Source organism: Salmo salar, chromosome 15, assembly GCF_965601325.2.
Source record: "Salmo salar chromosome 15, fSalSal1, whole genome shotgun sequence".
NCBI classification, from domain to species: domain Eukaryota; kingdom Metazoa; phylum Chordata; class Actinopteri; order Salmoniformes; family Salmonidae; genus Salmo; species Salmo salar.
Window position 1 is genome coordinate 64,605,904 of NC_138305.1, and position 19,090 is coordinate 64,624,993.

Here is a 19,090-nt window from a genome sequence, read left to right on the forward strand (position 1 = left end):
ACTGGTCATCCCCAAAGCCAACACTTCCTTTGGCCGCCTTTCCTTCCAATTCTCTGCTGCCAATGACTGGAACGAATTGCAAAAATCACTGAAGCTTGAGTCTTATATCTCCCTCTCCAACTTTAAGCATCAGCTGTCAGAGCAGCTTACCGATCACTGGACCTGTACACAGCCAATCCAACTACCTCCTCCTCATATTGTTACTTATCCTCTTGCTCTTTTTCACCCCAGTATCTCTGCTTGCACATCATCATCTGCACATATATCACTCCAGTGTTCATGCTAAATTGTCATTATTTTGCCTCTATGGCCTATTTATTGCTTTACCTCCCTACTCTTCTACATTTACTTCCCTTTGGAAGTAAAACAGCCCCACAACATCACAGATCCACCACCATACTTCAGTGGATCACCATGTCTCTTTTTATGCCAAACCCACCTTTGGTGTTTGTTGCCAAAAAGCTCTATTTTAGTCTCATCAGACCATAGAACCTGGTTCCAATCTAAGTTCCAATGACATTCCAGTGACATAGGTTTGTCTGTTGTGTTATTGACTGTACGTTTGTTTATGTCTACCTATGTGTTGTTTTTGTCGCACTGCTTTGCTTTATCTTGGCCAGGTCGCAGTTGTAAATGAGAACGTGTTCTCAACTGGCCTATCTGGTTAAATAAAGAATAAATAAATAAATGTTGAGTCCTCCACCAATATAATATATGTCCCTCCCTACATCAGCAGGTCCAGCAGCAGGCCAAGGCCCAGCTTCCAGATGCCGTCCCCTTTGCACAGCCTAATCAGCCTTCCCAGCCTGCAGTTTTTTCCCCTCCAGTACAGACTGTGCCGGACCCTGGCACAGGTACTGCCGCAACCCAGCTTGACCTCAACCAAAACCCCAGCCAAACCCAGTCCCAGCATCAGGCCCAAGGACAGAGCCAACCACAGGCTCCAGCTCCACTACCCCCTGACTCCCAGACAGCAGCCCCTTGGCCTGCCAGCACCAGCCTGACTCAGCAGAACCAGGCCAGTGCCAGCAGCTGCTCAGGGACCACACTCACCTCGGGACAGGCTCAAACAGAGTCCAATCTGGAGGTATGGAGGACTGACCTGACCTATACGTCCCCTCCCTAAGCCCTTGAATCTCAGTCCCTCAATTCTCCCCTTTCTCAGCCCCTCCCTGACCCTCCCTCTACTTTTTCCTAAAACAGCATCACCAATATCTCTGCACCCCAAGTATCCTCCCCAACTTTCCCTGCACACTCATCTCCGTTTATGACTTCGCTAAAAATGACACAATCCATGTTTACGTCCCAACCCTTCTTTCAAAGCATGAACATACTCACTTTGTTTTGTCTGCAGGATCCTGGTGTAGAGAAGCAGGCTTCATGGGCCAGCTACTCCTACGACAGGTATGAGCTGACTCAACTCTTCAGATGGCTATCTGGTGCAGAGATTTGGTGGTGTTTTAGGAGAGACCATGGAGAGTTCAGTGATGCCTATCAATCTCGTCTCTCAGGATGAGGGTAATATAACAACCTCAGACATAAAGGCATAATTGGGCAACACGGAACCTTGGTAAAACCACGGCCAAACCGTAGGCACGAATGGTGAACTGACAGTGCATACAGCTCACTCACTCGCTTTGCGGACATAAGGGCAACCAGTAAAGCGGTCTTAAAGGAGAGATATTTAATCTCATTTTCCAGCAGCTCAAAAGGCTGCTGTAAAATAGCCTCAAGCACAATAGACAAATCCCATGACGGGATTAAAGGCTTTGGAACTGGATATAAGCGACATAATGGGGTGTTTTCCCAACATGTTATTGTTGAAGCCTATATGACCGGCCGAGATAGCGGCAAGGTAGGCCTTAACAGTGGAGAAAGCCTTCCTTCTGTCCATAAGGTTCGTCAGAAAGCATAAAACCTTGGATACAGAGCATTGGTAAGGAATTATCTGTTTTTGGTCACACCACTTCTCAAAAATGCACCACTTGTTTCCATACAGTGAGTGTGTAGAAGGAGCCCTGGCACTCTGGATAGACTGACTCCAAGAGGCAGGCCTGTCACATCCAGGTTTAACTTCTCACAGGCCAGACCCGGAGGGCCATCGAGGGACTACCAAAATGAGGGATGAGCCTTCTTCCTTCACTCTGGCTAGAGTGGGGGAGTATGAGGCTTAGAAGAGGAAAAGCGTAAAGCAACACCCTCGACCATGGGTGTGCCTGTGTGTCCACCCCCAGTGGTGCGTCTCCTGCAAGTGCAAAGAACAACGGGCAGGGCAGTGCACGTTTTCTTGCGCTGCGAAGAGCTCGACAGATGCTTGACCGTATCTCTCTGAGATCTGTTTCACCACTTGGGGATGAAGTTTCCATTCCCTTTTAAGGGGATTCCCCGTGGACAATAAGTCCGCTGCTACGTTCAGTACGCCCCAGGACATGAGTCACGTGGTGTGCTCTGCTTCACAGAATAATCCTGACGGCTAGTCTGTAAGCGCAGGGAGGGAGTGCCCCTCTGGCGGCTGATGTACACCACCACAGTCTTATTGTCCGTTCTAATCAAGACGTGACTATTCCGAAGGGAGGGTCAAAAGTGTCTCAGGGAAAGAAACACTGTCAGCAACTCAAGGTCATTTATGTGAGCAATGCGGAGATGTGGGGTCCACACTCCATTTATTGTCTTCTCCATGTGAACTGCGCCTCTTCCAGTGACGGAGGGCCGAGAGACATTTGGAGGTCACCTTTATCTGACAATTGAGGTGACGGCGTGTACACAGAAGTTGGGAAAACACCCAGCGCTGGAAATCTCTCAGCCTCAGTAGGCCAAGAGGGGTACTACTGAGATGGTGGACACAGTCAACCCTAGCACTCGGAGGCATGCCCTGAACGTGACTGAGCGCCCCTGTGGAACAGGGAGAGGCACTGTCGGAAACAACTCGATGCGGTCGTCTGAGAGTGTTGCATCATAAGAGAGAGAATCCAGCATAATGCCTAGGTATTCTATTCTGTGTGATGGCACCAAACAGCTCTTTTTCTGATTGATATTGAACCCTATCTCGGAGAGGTGGGTTACTAGGGAAGCCGTGTCTCGCACCGCTTGCTCTCGGGATGGGGAGCAAAGCAGGTAATCGTCTATGTAGCTGGAGATTCTCAGACCCTTGTTTCTCAGGGATATGAGAGCTGCCTCTACACATTTGCTGAACATTTGGGGAGCTAGCGCTAGCCTGAATGGAACAGCGAGGTATTCGTCGGCTGTACCTTGAAATGCAAACCTTAAAAACCTCCTGTGTGCTGGCAGGATGTTTGTGAAAATAAGCATCCTACAGGTCAACTGAGGTTAACAGCCGCCTCGATAAATAGAGCGAGACACCTCTACATTTGTTGGGAACCAGGAAGTACCGGGAATAAAAGCCTAGGTGGCTCTCTGCCGCTGGAATCGCCCTGATAGCGCCTTTACTTAATAGAGAGGAGATTTCCTGCTCTAGTATTCGTGCTGAGTTGCCAGCCACTGCTGATTCCCAAATTCAGTTGAAACGGGTGGTTTCAGAGCGAACTGCAGTCTGTACTTCTTCATAACAGTGGACCAGACCCAGGACTGGACTGCGCATGCAGGCCAGTTCCCTGCTCTTGTGGCGAGTAGCCCAGACTCGATCACCAGAGAGCCCGTGGCACGGGGGCCCCTCGGGTAGAGTGTATTCCCTCCGTCTTCCTTGAGAGCGAACCCATGCGAATGGGTTGCTGCACAAAGGGAAGGGTTCTAGGAGCACATACAGTGCTCTCCTGAATTATTGCCACCCTAGGTAAATATTAACATAAAAGGCTGTAAAAAATTTAATTGTTGTTTATCAGCTTTATCTTACACTCAAAATATCATGAATCTAACCTTTGAGTTAAAATTCTGCAAAGAAAAAAAAATCGTCATAAAAAAAATATTTATTTTATTCAAAAACCTGCATGTCACAAATATTTGCACCCCTGCATTTAGTACTTTGTGCACCCTCTTTTTGCCAAGATAACAGCTCTGAGCCGTCTCCTATAATGTTTGATGAGGTGGAAGAACACATAGGAAGAGATTTGACACCATTCCTCCATACAGAAACTATCCAGATCTTTCAGAGTCCTTGGTCCTCACTTGTGGACTCTTTTATTCAGCTCACCCCACAGAGGTTTAGGTCAGGGGACTGGGATTGCTATTGCAAAAGCTTGATTCTATGGTCAGTGAACCATTTTCGTGTGGATTTGGTGGTATGCTTTGGATCGTTGTCCTGCTGAAAGATCCAATGACAACTCAGTTTTTTCCAATGACAACTCAGTCCATGATGCCTATGTATCCTAGCAATCTTCCCAGGGCCTTTGTAAGTAAAATCAGCCTCCACCACCATACTTCAGTGGATCACCATGCATCTTTTTATGCCAAACCCACCTTTGGTGTTTGTTGCCAAAAAGCTCTATTTTAGTCTCATCAGACCATAGAACCTGGTTCCAATCTAAGTTCCAATGACATTTAGAAAACTCCAGACGGTTTCTTCTGGCAACCCTTCCAAATAACTTGTGTGCCTGGAGGTGGTGTCTAATAGTCGTTTTGGACACCCCAAGATGTAACCAACTTCTGCAATTCTCCAACTGTGATCCTTGGAAATTTTTTGGCCACTTGAACCATGCTTCTCACGGTGCGAGGGGGCAAAATACACTTGCGTCCTATTCCAGGCAGGTTCATCACAGCTTCAGTTTTACATTTCTTAATTATTGCCCTAATAGTGTAGATGGGTAGTTTCAGGCATGTAGATATCTTTTTATAGACATTGACCTTTACAAATCAGGCAACAACCATTTGTCTCATTTCATTTGTGTGTCCTCTGGCCTTTCCCATGCTGATAGATGACTAAGGGAGTTTAGCCTGTGTGTCACATTTACACTCCAGTGAAACAAAAAGTCATGGATGACCTTTTTAAATGTTCCCAAAGACTCAGATTAAATCGGAATATACACTACCGTTCAAAAGTTTGGGGTCACATAGAAATGTCCTTGTTTTGTGTTAGGCAGAGTTGCAAAGAAAAAGCCATATCTCATACTGACCAATAAAAATAAAAGATTAAGATGGGCAAAATAACAGACACTGGACAGAGGAACTCTGCCTAGAAGGCCAGCATCCCGGAGTCGCCTCTTCACTGTTGACATTGAGACTGGTGTTTTGCGGGTACTATTTAATGAAACTGCCAGTTGAGGACTTGTGAGGCGTCTGTCTCTCAAACTTGCTCAGTTGTGCACCGGGGCCTCCCACTCTTTCTATTCTGGCCATTTTGAGCCTGTATTCGAACTCACAAATGCTGTTGCTCCAGATACTCAACTAGTCTAAAGGCCAGTTTTATTGCTTCTTTAATAAGGACAACAGTTTTCAGCTGTGCTAACATAATTGCAAAAGGGTTTTCTAATGATCAATTAGTCTTTTAAAATTATAAACTTGGATTAGCTAACACAACGCGCCATTGGAACACAGGAGTGATGTTTGCTGATAATGGACCTCTGTACGCCTATGTAGATATTCCATTAAAAAAATCTGCCGTTTCCAGTTACAATAGTCATTTACAACATTAACAATGTCTACACTGTATTTCTGATCAATTTCATGTTATTTTAATGGACAAAAAAAAGGAAATTATAAGTGACCCCAAACTTTTGAATGGTAGTGTACATCAATTCGATTTTGTTCATAAGAATTTCTAGGGGTGCCAATAATTGTGACACGCATGTTTTTGATAAAACAATTATTTCTTGATGACAATTTAGTTTTGTTTTTTCACTCAAAGGTTAGATTCATTAAATCAAATTGTGTTTCTAGCTCCAACAGTGCAGTAATATCTAAAAAGTAATATCTAACAATACACACAAGCTAAAGTAAAGGAATGGAATTAAGAATATATAAATATTTGGATGAGCAATGTCAGAGCGGCATAGACTAAGATACAGTAGAATAGGATAGAATGCATATATACACATATGAGATGAGTAATGCAAGATATGTAAACACTATTAAAGTGACTAGTGTTCCATTATTAAAGTGGCCAGTGATTTCAAGTCTATGTATATAGGGCAGCAGCGTCTAACGTGCTAGTGATGGATATTTAACAGTCTGATGGCCTTGAGATAGAGGCTGTTTTTCAGTCTCTTGGTCCCAGCTTTGATGCACCTGTACTGACCTCGCCTTCTGGATGATAGCGGGGTGAACAGGCAGTGGCTTGGGTGGTTGTTGTCCTTGATGATCTTTTTGGCTTTCCTGTGACATCGGTTGCTGTAGGTATCCTGGAGGGCAGGTGGCTTGTCCCCGGTGATGCGTTGGGCAGATTGCGCCACACTCTGGAGAGCCCTGCGGTTACAGGCGGTGCAGTTGCCATACCAGGCGGTGATACAGCCCGACAGGATGCTCTCAATTGTGGATCTGTAAAGGTTTGTGGGTTTTCAGTGCCAAGCCAAATTTCTTCAGCCTCCTGAGGTTGAAGAGGCGCTGTATCACCTGACCAAACAATCCTTCTTCTCGACAGGAACGTCAAGGAAATAAGGAAATCTGCTTTCTCGACAGGCTGGACAAGTTGAGCCACAAAGCTCTTTTCCCCACCACTACAAGGCTCATGGCACGGTGACAGCCTTTGACGACAGATCTCTTCCCAAAGATCTGGGTTAGGCTTGCTGATAGTTAGGAGATTGTGCAGCTCAAGCATCAAATTGGCCTGGTAAGCCAGCAGTAGGGACGTATTATTCAACGCGTGTACAGAACGTGCCATAGACACGTAGACCTTTTGATAGATGGATGCAGAAAAGTGGTCATTCTTACCAGGGAGAGATGTGCTTGTCAGCGACAAGGCACTGAGGTTGAGGTGGTTGGCCAGTGACTGCTCGACCACTGGTGGCTTGCCGATGCCTAGCTCCTCCATGTCCTTGACATTCATGTTGGCAAAAAGTCTGGTTTGGACTTTGCTGGTCAAGGGTTTGTCCCTTGGGCTGAGCAAGCAGGCTCCATGGTGCCAAAAAACTGCTAATCCTTTAACAATGTTAGCAATGTAGCTAGCGTTCACCTCGTGAGCTAGTAGCCTAGCTAGTTAGCACAATCTTACACCAAACAAAAGCATGGCTCTAGACTGATAAGCAGTGACGCTAGGATGGTTTGGTCTAGTCCAGTGGTTCCCAAACTTGTTATAGTCCCATACCCCTTCAAACATTCAACCTCCAGCTGCATACCCCCTCTGGCACCAGGTTCAGCGCACTATCAAATGTTGTTTTTTGCCATCATTGTAAGCCTGCCACACACACACACGAAACGATACATTTATTAAACATAAGAATGAGTGTGAGTTTGTCACAGCCCGGCTCGTGGGAAGTGACAAAGAGCTCTTATAGGACCAGGGCACAAATAATAATCATTATATTTAGCCATTTACATATAAAACCTTATTTGTTCATCAAAAATTGTGATTAACTCGCCACACGTTAATGAGAAGGATGTGCTTGAAAGGATGCACATAACTCTGCAATGTTGGGTTGTATTGGAGAGAGTCTCAGTCTTAAATCATTTCCCACACTGTGCCTGTGTTTAGTTTTCATGCTAGTGAGGGCCGAGAATCCACTCTCACATAGGTATGTGGTTGCAAAGGGCATCAGTGTCTTAACAGCACGATTTGCCAAGGCAAGAAACTCTGAGCGCAGCCTTATCCAGAAATCTGGCAGTGGCTTCTGATTAAATTCAATTTTCACAGAACCGCTTGTTGCAATTTCGATGAGGCTCTCTTGTTCAGATATCGGTAAGTGGACTGGAGGCAGAACATGAAAGGGATAACGAATCCAGTTGTTTGTGTCATCCGTTTCGGGAAAGTACCTGTGTAATTGCGCACCCAGCTCAGTCAGGTGCTTCGCTATATCACATTTGACATTGTCCGTAAGCTTGAGTTAATTTGCACACAAAAAAAAATCATACAATGATGGAAAGACCTGTGTGTTGTCCTTGTTAATGCAGACAGAGAAGAGCTCCATCTTCTTCATCATAGCCTCAATTTTGTCCAACACATTGAATATAGTTGCAGAGAGTCCCTGTAATCCTAGATTCAGATCATTCAGGCGAGAAAAAACATCACCCAGATAGGCCAGTCGTGTGAGAAACTCGTCATCATGCAAGCGGTCAGACAAGTGTTAATTATGGTCAGCAAAGAAAACTTTAAGCTCGTCTCTCAATAAAAAAAAAAAAGGTCAATACTTTGCCCCTTGATAAGCAGCGCACTTCTGTATGTTGTAAAAGCGTTACATGGTTGCTGCCCATATCAGTGCATAATGCAGAAAATACACGAGAGTTCAGGGGCCTTGCTTTAACAAAGTTAACCATTTTCACTGTAGTGTCCAAAACGTCTTTCAAGCTGTCAGGCATTCCCTTGGCAGCAAGAGCCTCTCAGTGGATGCTGCAGTGTACCCAAGTGGCGTTACCACTCCACTATGTCTCCCTGTCATGGCTTTTGCGCCATCAGTACAGATACCAACACATCTTGACCACCAAAGTCCATTTGATGTCACAAAGCTGTCCAGTACTTTAAAATATCCGCTCATATTGTCCTGGTTTCCAGTGGTTTGCAGAAGAGGATGTCTTCCTTAATTGACCCCTCATAAACGTAACGGACATTTACCAAGAGCTGTGCCAGGCCCGCCACGTCTGTTGACTCATCCAGCTGTAACTCATATAATTCACTGGCTTGTATGCGAAGCAGTAATTGTTTCAAAACATCTCCTGCCATATCACTGATGTGTCGTGAAACGGTGTTGTTTGATGAAGAAATTGTCTGTATAGTTTTTTTGGCCTTTTCCCCCAGCATTGTCCCAGCCATATCTGCGGCAGCAGAAAGAATTAAGTCCTCCACAATAGTATGGGGCTTGCCTGTCCTGGCCACTCGGTAACTCAGCATATAAGACGCTTCTAGCCCCTTCTTATTAATGGAATCTGTTGCTTTTATACACGTCTTTATTCTCACTCAAAAACTCCCGTGGCTTATTTTTTAAATGGTCATGTTTCGTTTCTAAATGTCTGCACAAGAGTGAAGGTTTCCCGCGAGAGAGTAACAGTTAATTTGATTGGATGTTAATTATTTGACTAGGCTACCTGTATTTGACATTGTGGTGTTACCACACCAGATGGTTTAATTTTATTTTTGGCAGTAAAACGAGGCTACTCCGGCGAGAAAAAAACCTCACCCAAATGTTGGAAAATATAGATGTACTGTTTGAAAATGTCAAGAAAACAAAATCTAGTCAATGCGGCACGGTAGTGGGTTGAGCTAAACGAGAGAGAAAGCTAGTGATTCTACCCTTCCAAGTAGAAAAGCTTAAGCCTTGCAGCTTAGCTAGCCAAGTTTTGATGCTAGCTACCGCAGCAAACAAATGGCAAGGAAAAAGTGGAAAAATGTATTCTTACTTGATGCAAACACTTTCCTTTCAGTAAAGTCACCCAACACAGAAGACGAGAGAGGAAAAACCTGCACTTAGCGGCATAACTTTGCAGCACACCTGTGAACAGTTGAACAGGAAAACAAATCAAGTTGTGCTGAGGAGAGCTTAGAGTAGTACTCTTCGTGAGGAAGAGAAGGGAGAGTGATCAGAGGGTGGCCAACTGGCTCTCTATGATGAGGGGAGGGGCTCACCTCATTCGCCACTTGACCTGTCTGTCTCCGACAGACGTGTGAGTTTCTGATGAATCCCTCATGTGAGATATCGAAATGAATAATTGAAAGAAAGAGAACTTCCCCTGTTATGTCGTTTTATGAAGGGAGAGCATCGTTTATGCCCAGTATCCAAACCTTTAGCCCTGTCTTCGGTCCTGTCTATTGTGCTTGAGGGTATTTCACAGCAGTCTTTTTAGCTGAAAAATATGTGGACACCTGCTCGTCAAACATCTCATTCCAAAATCATGGGCATTAATATAGAGTTGGTCCCCCTTTGCTGCTGTAACAGCCTCCACTCTTCTGCGAAGGCTTTCCATTAGATGTTGGAACATTGCTGCAGGGACTTGCTTCCATTCAGCCATGAGCGTTAGTGAGGTCGGCACTGATATTGGGGCGATTAGGCCTTACTCGCAGTCAGCGTTCAATGGGGTTGAGGTCGGGGTTCTGTGCAGGCCAGTCAAGTTCTTCCACACCTATCTCGACAAACCATTTCTGTATTGACCTCAATTTGTGCACAGGGTCATTGTTATGCTGAAACAGGAAATGGCCTTCCCAAAATTGTTGCCACAAAGTTGGAAGCACAGAATCGTCAAGAATGCTGTAATGTGAATGCTGTTATGCTGTAACGTTAAGATTTCCCTTCACTGGAATAGCCCGAACCATGAACAATAGCCCCAGACCATTATTCCTCCTCCACCAAACTTTACAGTTGGCACTGTGCATTGGGGTAGGTAGCGTTCTCCTGGCACCCGCCGAACCCAGATTCGTCCGTCGTACTGTCAGATGGTGAAGCGTGATTCATCACTCCAGAGAACGTGTTTCCACTGCTCCAGAGTCCAATGGCAGTGAGCTTTACACCACTCCAGCCGACGCTTGGCGTTGCGCATGGTGCTCTTAGGCTTGTGTGAGGCTGCTCAGCCATAGAAACCCATTTCATGAAGCTCCCGACTAACAGTTCTTGTGCAGTTTGGAATTCTGTAGTAAGTGTTGCATTCGAGGACAGACTATAATTACACGCTTCAGCACTTGACTGTCCCGTTCTGTGCTCTTGTGTGGCCTACCACTTCACGGCTGGGCCGTTGTTGCTCCTAGACATTTCCTCTTCACAATAACAGCACTTACAATTGACCGGGGCAGCTCTAACAGGGCTGAAATTTGACAAACTGACTTGTTGGAAAGGTGGCATCCTATGACGTTGCCACGTTGAAAGTCACTGAGCTCTTCAGTACGGGCCATTCTACTGCCAATGTTTGTTTATGGAGATTGCATGGCTGTGTGCTCGATTTTATACACCTGTCAGCAACGGTGTGGCTGAAATAGCCGAATCCACTCATTTGACAGGGTGTCCACATTCTTTTGTGTATATATAGTGAATCTCTCCTTCATGTTGCTTCACTAAAAAGTTTCTAAGCCTTTAGTCCTGTCTTGTGACCTGTCTATTGTGCTTGAGGTCTTTTCACAGCAGCCTTTTTTGAGCTGCTGGACTACTACATGCCCTGAGATCTGCAATGCGAGTGAGTGAGCGGCTCGCATTGTCAGTCCACCATTAATGCTTACAGTTTGCCCCGGGGTTATCCAAGGTAACCTTACCTAACCTCACCTTCATGCCTAAGGTCAGCAATGATGTATTGTCTCGCCTTAGAGCTTGTGGCTTTCCAAACAGCAACAACGAGTGTTGCAAATTCCATTCTGTGAACAGGCCTAGGCTACCAGCCACACAGACAGCGAGAGGGGAGCAGGGAACTGTCCATTATCATTGCATGCTAGGAATATGGGACCAAATTCGACACTTTTTATTATTTTAATACACATATAAGTATCAGCCTCACGGCCTTCGTCAGAGCTTTTGTGAGTAAAAAAAAAATTGCACCCTTATGTAGACCAAGCCCCACCCACATCCGTTCCACGCATCGAAAGGGGTTGAGGCGAAGGAAAAACTAGTAAGTGCTTCCAAATATAACAATATACCGTGGCAAACTTCTTCAAGGTTAGGAGCTTTTGTCACAAATTAAGTGGGGAAAATGTCACCAAAATCAGCCCAGAATGAAAGTTATTTCGAACATGACAGTACCTGTGGGTTTGTTTCTCCGTCCTGGTCCACCCAGGCCGCAGGCAAGGTCAAGGATAGCAGGGTTCGGTACACAAATCTGGTTCTCGGTAGGTCCAGGTCTAAACGCCAACAGGTAAGTCTAAAACAGTCCAGCTCATACACGGTAAATCCAGCCAATATCAATTGTCTTTTTCTCTATGGTTCATAGATCCTTCCAGCCCTCTCTCGCCCTTCCTGGTTTGTCTTGACCCTTTATCTGTGGGTCGGCTCCACCTTCTGAGGGTTCCCCTTGCTTCTGGGAATTGTAGTTTTGGTGATCGGGCAGGGCCCGTTTATTAGTTCTGCTCTCACATATCTGCCATTTATCACTCGACCCCCTTCGTTGCCACAATACATTTCATAAATATTCGAATAAAGTGTGTAAATAAGACGTATTAAACACATCTGTAAAACCACAATGAGGACATAGACCTACCGAGCAAGTTTTCATTAATCATTGGGTACACACAGACATAGATGACACTATCAATCAGTCCATTGAGAAATACAGAGACTTTCTACAAGCAACAAAGATCAAGAAATATCAGCAAGACACAGAGGACTACTAGCTCAACCAGGTGTACGCATGGGAAGGCCCAAGGACAGGAGCACGGCGAGGCCGACTTAGGGACGCACTACTGACCGGGGGACGCAGAAGCGGGAGGACATGGAAACTTGGACACAGAGGCATCCACTGAGAGCGAATTCCCTACAGACAGCGACTCCAGCTATCATTGCACACAGTCTGGGTTTTTTTTTGCCCAGAAGCAACACAAGGCTCCACGAAAGAAAAGAAACGATGTCGGAGAGGCAAGCGGTCGAAGAGGGGACCAGGAACACAGGCCGTGGACACGGAGCTACAGCAGGACGCGGTAATTAACCTCTCCAAAAAAGACCTTACTGAGGCGCAAGTCTCAGTCTTATCTAAGGGCCTCTCTTTTGTACCTAAATGTACAGATAAACCATTCGATACGAAAGTAGATCTGTTTAAATTCTTTCGCAAGATTAAACTTAAGCATGTTTTTTCTCAAAACACTGTTTCGGGCCTAGGAACAGATCAAAGAACCGGTACCCATTTTAAGCCCAAAAGCAAATTCTGTCCTATGGTTAACAACTCCTCGATTAATACCTATTGTAGGTTAGTCGAACAAGAAGCCATGTCAGTGTATACGAGACAAACAAACCACATTCAGAAGAATCTCACTAGAACAGAAGAACAGGCACTTGAATTAATGAAAGATTCATCTTTGGTTATTTAACCTGCAGACAAGGGGGGTGCTGTGGTTGTTTTACACTATGAAAGATATAAAGAAGAAATTCAGAGACAACTCTGTAATGAACGTGTCTATAGAAAACTGAGTCTTGATCCCACACAGGTGTTCCAAGGGAAATATGCTCTAATCTGGAGCAAACCCTATTAACCAACCTTATCACACCAGAATATTACCGGAATATGAATATGGCAAAAATGTGCCATATGTCCATGCCTGTAGATTTTGTTGAAATTACACAAACCTAAAACACAACAAGGCAATTATCCAGGCAGACCAGTTGTTGCAGGAATAGGCTCAATGCTAGAGCCGTTGACAACCATCGTAGACTCTTTTATTAAATCTCATGTGCAAGAATTGCCATCATATGTGAAAGACTCTATAGACATCATTAACAAGATTTCACCAATAACGGGATTAACAGAAGACTGCATTTTGATCACATTAGATGTCAGGAGTCTATATACCAGCATTCCCCATACGGGGGGCTGGCAGCCCTAGCTCACTATTTGAGAGATAGAGATACTAACAAATATCGACCAACAAACTTTATTCTAGAGCTGGCTGAATATGTTTTGACGTATAACTATTTCAGATTTGATGATGAATACTACCTCCAAACGAATGGAACATCGATGGGCTCCACATTCGCTCCTTTATGTGGGTCTTTTTGAAGAACGTTTTGTTAATAATGAAAACTAAATCCATTTTTGATTAATGTCCTGAAGTGGTATCGATATATTGATGCCATTTTTTGCATATGGGAAGGAACGGAAAAAGAGCTGTCAGACTTTATGGCTCTACTCAATGACATTGACCCCAATCTCAAATTCACTATTGAATGTGACACTCAACGTGTTCATTACATCGATATGTGGATTGAGAAATCAAATGGAACCCTGTTTACAACTCTGTATAGAAAAGAAACGGACAGAAATACTCTATTACAGGGGGAAAGCTTCCATCCTGAGCCTTTAAACGGAGGACTTCCAAGAAGCCAGTTTTTCAGACTGCGTCGTATATGCCACTCCACAGAGGATTATCTAGAAAAAGCAGCGGAGATGCGCACTAGGTTTCTAACACAGAACCCAAACCGGCTGCGTGCGTGCGCGATCATGCATACATTTATTTTGTCCCCCATACCAAACGCGATCACGACACGCAGGTTAAAATATCAAAACAAACTCTTTACCAATTATATTAATTTGGGGACAGGTCAAAAAGCATTAAACATTTATGGCAATTTAGCTAGTTAGCTTGCACTTGCTAGCTAATTTGTCCTATTTAGTTAGCTTGCTGTTGCTAGCTAATTTGTCCTGGGATATAAACATTGAGTTATTTTACCTGAAATGCACAAGGTCCTCTACTCAGACAATTAATTCACACAGAAAACGGTCAACCGAATCGTTTCTAGTCATCTCTCCTCCTTCCAGGCCTTTTCTTCTCTTGACTTTATATTGCGATTGGCAACTTTCATAAATTAGGTGCATTACCGCCGCTGACCTTGTTCATCTTTCAGTCACCCAACCAATGAGGAGATGGCACGTGGGTACCTGCTTTTATAAACCAATGAGGAGATGGGAGAGGCATGACTTGCAGCGCGATCTGCGTCAGAAATAGAACGGATTTCTATTTTAGCCCTTGGTAACGCAGACGCTCTAGCAGTGTGGGTGCATAATTGAATAACAGATTTCTAACTGTATTTTGCAATGCTCGCGCACACGACGCGAGCGGTGTGGTCAGCCTGTCAGAAGAGGCTATTCGCCACAATGTGTGGATGAAGCTCTTAATTTGGCATTGGGAAAAAAAACGAGATGAACTGCTACAAAAAAGAACCGCTAAAGAACACTCCGTAATGTTCACAACCACATATACTTTGAACTCGCGAAAAGTGGGAGATGCGGTCAAGAAACACTGGCATATTTTATCATTGGACCCAGCTTTGCCGGCTGAATTAAAAAATCCACCACATATTGTGTATAGGAGAGGTCGCAATTTACGCGATAAATTGGTTCATGCCAACTGCCAGCCACAAAAGAAAATCAGCCAGGCTCTTTTACGCCCTCTTCCGAATGGTAGCTATAAATGCAGAGGATGCGCACAGTGCAACAAAATGATGAAGTGTGAATATTTCTGCCACCCACATACAGGAAAACTCTTCTAAATTATGTTTTCATTTTAATGACCTGAAGCATGACATTTCTACCTTTTTAGATTTTGTGGCATAGAGAAAGTTAAGATATCAGACAGGGGAGGTGATATTAATAATACTCTGAGTAAAAGAGAATGTTTTGGGATTTTCACCTTCCAGACATGATTTCCTAAAGGTCTTAATGATGAAATTCCTATGTATGTTATGTTGTGAATTTGAACATGAATTATGCTCCTATTTAAGATTACTCTGCTTTTCGTACGATGTACCCAATGATTAATGAAAACTTGCTCGGTAGGTTTATGTCCTCATTGTGGTTTTACATATGTGTTTAATACGTCTTATGTACACACTTTATTCAAATATTTATGAAATGTATATTGTTATATTTGGTAGCACTTATTTGTTTTTCCTTCGCCTCAACCCCTTTTGATGCGTGGAACGGATGTGGGTGGGGCTTGGTCTACATAAAGGTGGTCATTTTTTTTAAACTCACAAAAGCTCTGACGAAGGCCGTGAGGCCGATACATAAAGCTTATTAAAGATCAGTGATACTATCAAGAGCAGTGTGCGGTTTCCTTTTTAATTCATCTTGTTCAACTGTTACCATGCACCTGCAAAAAGATTGCGCAGATGTGTGATTGCCTTTTCAATTTTGAAATACACATATAAGTGAATTTGTCCCAATACTTTTGGTCCCCTAAAATGGGGGGAACTATGTAAAAAAAGTGATGTGATTTCTAAACAGTTCACCCGATATGGATGAAAACAACCCTCAAATTAAAGCTCACAGTTTGTAGTTTAACCTCAGTCATTGTGCTGGAGTACAGAGCCAAAACAACAAAATATGTGTCACTGTCCCAATACTTTTGGAGTTACCGAATGTCATTTTTGGTGAGTTTGTGCATTTACAAGAAAATGTGAATGAGAGACATTGTGCAAATGAACAAAGTTTTGATGCATTCTTGTCTGAAGGAAGAATAGTACTGGCTCTGGAGGAGCATGTGTACTCGCTGTGTCTGTGTGGAGTCTAGAGTTGCTAGGGCAACAGGCCTGCCTGCTCTGCTCGGGGAAGATGGGGGAGGAGCAGACTGGCCAAGAACAGAGAGGAGAAAGAAACGCAAGGAAATTAAAGATAGCAGTGGCAGCTGTACAGATTACTCATCCAAAGGGCTTTGACTTCTCATTTTATTAATTTAGCAGATGATCTTATGCAGAGAGATGTGGTTTGTGCATTCACCTTAAGACAACTAGGTGGGACAACCACATCACAGGCATACTATACTGACTCTGTTTTATAAATCTTTCATTGAGTGTATTTTAACTTGTTGTATTGTTTGTTGGTATGGTAATGCCACTGTCAGCCAGAAAAATATGCTGAGAATGATTATCACCACTGCAAGCAAGGTACTTTGAGTCAAACAGACAGGTTTGAATGAGATCTTTAAGGTCAGGACCCTTCAAGGCTCACAAAATAATTTTAGATCCAAGCCCCACCCATTGTACCCAGACTTTGAACTACTCCCCTCTGGGTGCAGGTAAAACAGAACTAGATAATAATTTGTGCCATGTGTGATATCCCTCCTAAATAGCTCGGGCTAATGTTCCTATCGACCCAGTATGGCCAGTCTCTTTTTAGTGGTATGTAACTGTTCTGAAAGTTGTATTGTCAATTTGTTTTGTATTTAAAACACCACTTTAAACGTGTACATGACACTGCAACAAAATTTCCCCCAGGGGACAATAAAGTTAGTAAAGTACAAAGTACATTAGCTATCAGTAGAGTCTGAACTGGAAGGGGAGTGGGGGTCGAGGTTAGGAGGAGGATTATTTAAGATACTGTTTGAAGAGGTAGGGTTTCAGATGTTTTCGGAAGATGGGCAGGGACTCTGCTGTCCTAGCTTCAGGGGGAAGCTTGTTCCACCATTGGGGTGCCTGGACAGAGAAGAGACTGGGCTGAGCGGGAGCTGCCCTCCCGTAGGGCCAGGAGACCTGAGGTGGCAGAACAGAGTGCTCGGGCTGAGGTGTAGGGTTTATTATAGCCTGAAGGTAGGGGGGGGCAGTTCCTCTTGCTGTTCAATAGGTGTGTACCATGGTCTTGTAGTGGATGCGAGCTTCGACTGGAAGCCAGTGACGTGTGTGGAGGAGCAGGGTGAGATGAGAGAACTTGGAAAGGTTGAAAACCAGGCGGCCGCAGCTTTCTGGATAAGTTGCAGGGGTTTGATAACACAAGCGGGGAGTCCAGCCAACAGCGAGTTGAAGTAGTCCAGACGGGAGAGGACAAGTGCTTGGATTAAGACCTGCGTCGCAGAAAGCTAACACAATACAATGCCCTGTCACCTTATTAATTCAACCACTTATTTGGATAACTAGCAAGTTAAATTTAGGTTTTGTGTTAACGCAGAATTGTTTGTTTTTCACGCTGGAAAATATAATCAAACCCATAAGAAATATCTTGTTTATAAACGCAGATCTAAAATGCTTAGTATTGTAATTTCTGCTCGGCATCAGACTAATTTTGTTCTTCAGTGAGACTTCTCCATTCGGTTGAGAATTCACTAAAGGGCATTCTATCAGCAGACAGCGCTCTGACTGATGAATAGCTACTTTTATCCGGTACTTTTCTTGATGTAGCCAGCCTACTTTTCTCCAGTGAAATGCAAGATTAACTTTAAGCAAAGCTGGCTACATAATTTTTATGGTAAATATTAGAAATATGATGTCCATGCATCGTTTTTGCAAAAAAATACCTTGCTTTTTCATTGTAAGCTAATTCACTTGTGTGGCTGCCAGCCAAATAGTGCATCACTTCTGTCATATGATGAAAAATTAAGTTATTTTCTGCCGAATGTGTTGCACTAATGTATTTTCTGTGAAGGAAAACTATAGTGCACGTCCCTGATCACTCAATTGAAGCAGAAAAAACTGTTGACTTTCAATAAAATCGCGACCCCTGTCAATACACAGCTGGACTCACCTGCTCCTGCTTTCTCCCGTTGTGCCCATTTACAAACAAACATGTAACTGGCTCAACTGTTTTAGCAAACTATGGTAAGCTTCATACACTGGTGTAAAGTACTTAAGTAAAGAAGAAGTTTTGGGGGGTATCTGTACTTTACTATTTATATTTTCGACTACTTTTACTTCACTACATTCCTAAAGAAAATAATGTACTTTTATTCCATACATTTTCCTTGACACCCAAAAGTACTTTTTGAATGCTTAGCAGGACAGGAAAATGGTCCAATTCATGCACTTATCAAGGGAACACGTGGTCATCCCTACTGCCTCTGGACTAGTGGACTCACTAAACACAAATGCATTGTTTATAAATGATGTCTGAGTGTGCCCCTGGCTACCAATGCATTTTCAAAACAAGAAAATGGTGCTGTCTGCTTTGCTTATAATAAGGAATTTTACATTATTTTTTACTTTTGATATTTAAGTATATTTAGAACCAAATACTTCTACACTTTTACTCAAGTAGTATTTTACTGGGTGACTTTCACTTTTACTTGCGTAACTTTCTATTAAGGTATTTATGACAATTGGGTACTTTTTCCACCACTGGCTTCATAATGTAAAATAATGTGACAGGTGAAATTAAGCACGCAATCTGCTTTATCGCCTAACGTATTGCATAAATTGACTGCAGCTATTTACTTAAAGTAGCTACAAATATATTTTGTTTTTGAAAAAATGTGAAGAAATAGTTTCAACGGTATTGAAAAACCATACCGGGTATTTGGAAATAGCTACGGGATATATGATATACCGCACAAGCCATTTTTCCTCCATCCCAACTGAGGGGCCTTTGTCAATGGCAAACTGTAAATCTTGGCCGGGAAGGGGCATGACTTCACTCGTGGGCTCTTGTTACAACATTAGGTTAGAAG

At 43.7% G+C, this 19,090-nt stretch overlaps 1 protein-coding gene across 6 annotated transcripts in view; it reads left to right on the top strand.

Moving 5' to 3' along the window:
- The window catches only part of LOC106571792 (serine/threonine-protein kinase WNK2), a 139,951-nt gene that overhangs the window by 100,051 nt on the left and 20,810 nt on the right, over positions 1 to 19,090 (top strand). For all 6 annotated transcript variants that reach the window (XM_082961952.1, XM_082961954.1, XM_082961953.1 and 3 more), the window contains 2 exons: positions 734 to 1,087; positions 1,355 to 1,404. In XM_082961952.1, the coding sequence (XP_082818078.1) occupies positions 734 to 1,087; positions 1,355 to 1,404 (404 nt within the window). The remainder of the gene's footprint in view (positions 1 to 733; positions 1,088 to 1,354; positions 1,405 to 19,090) is intronic.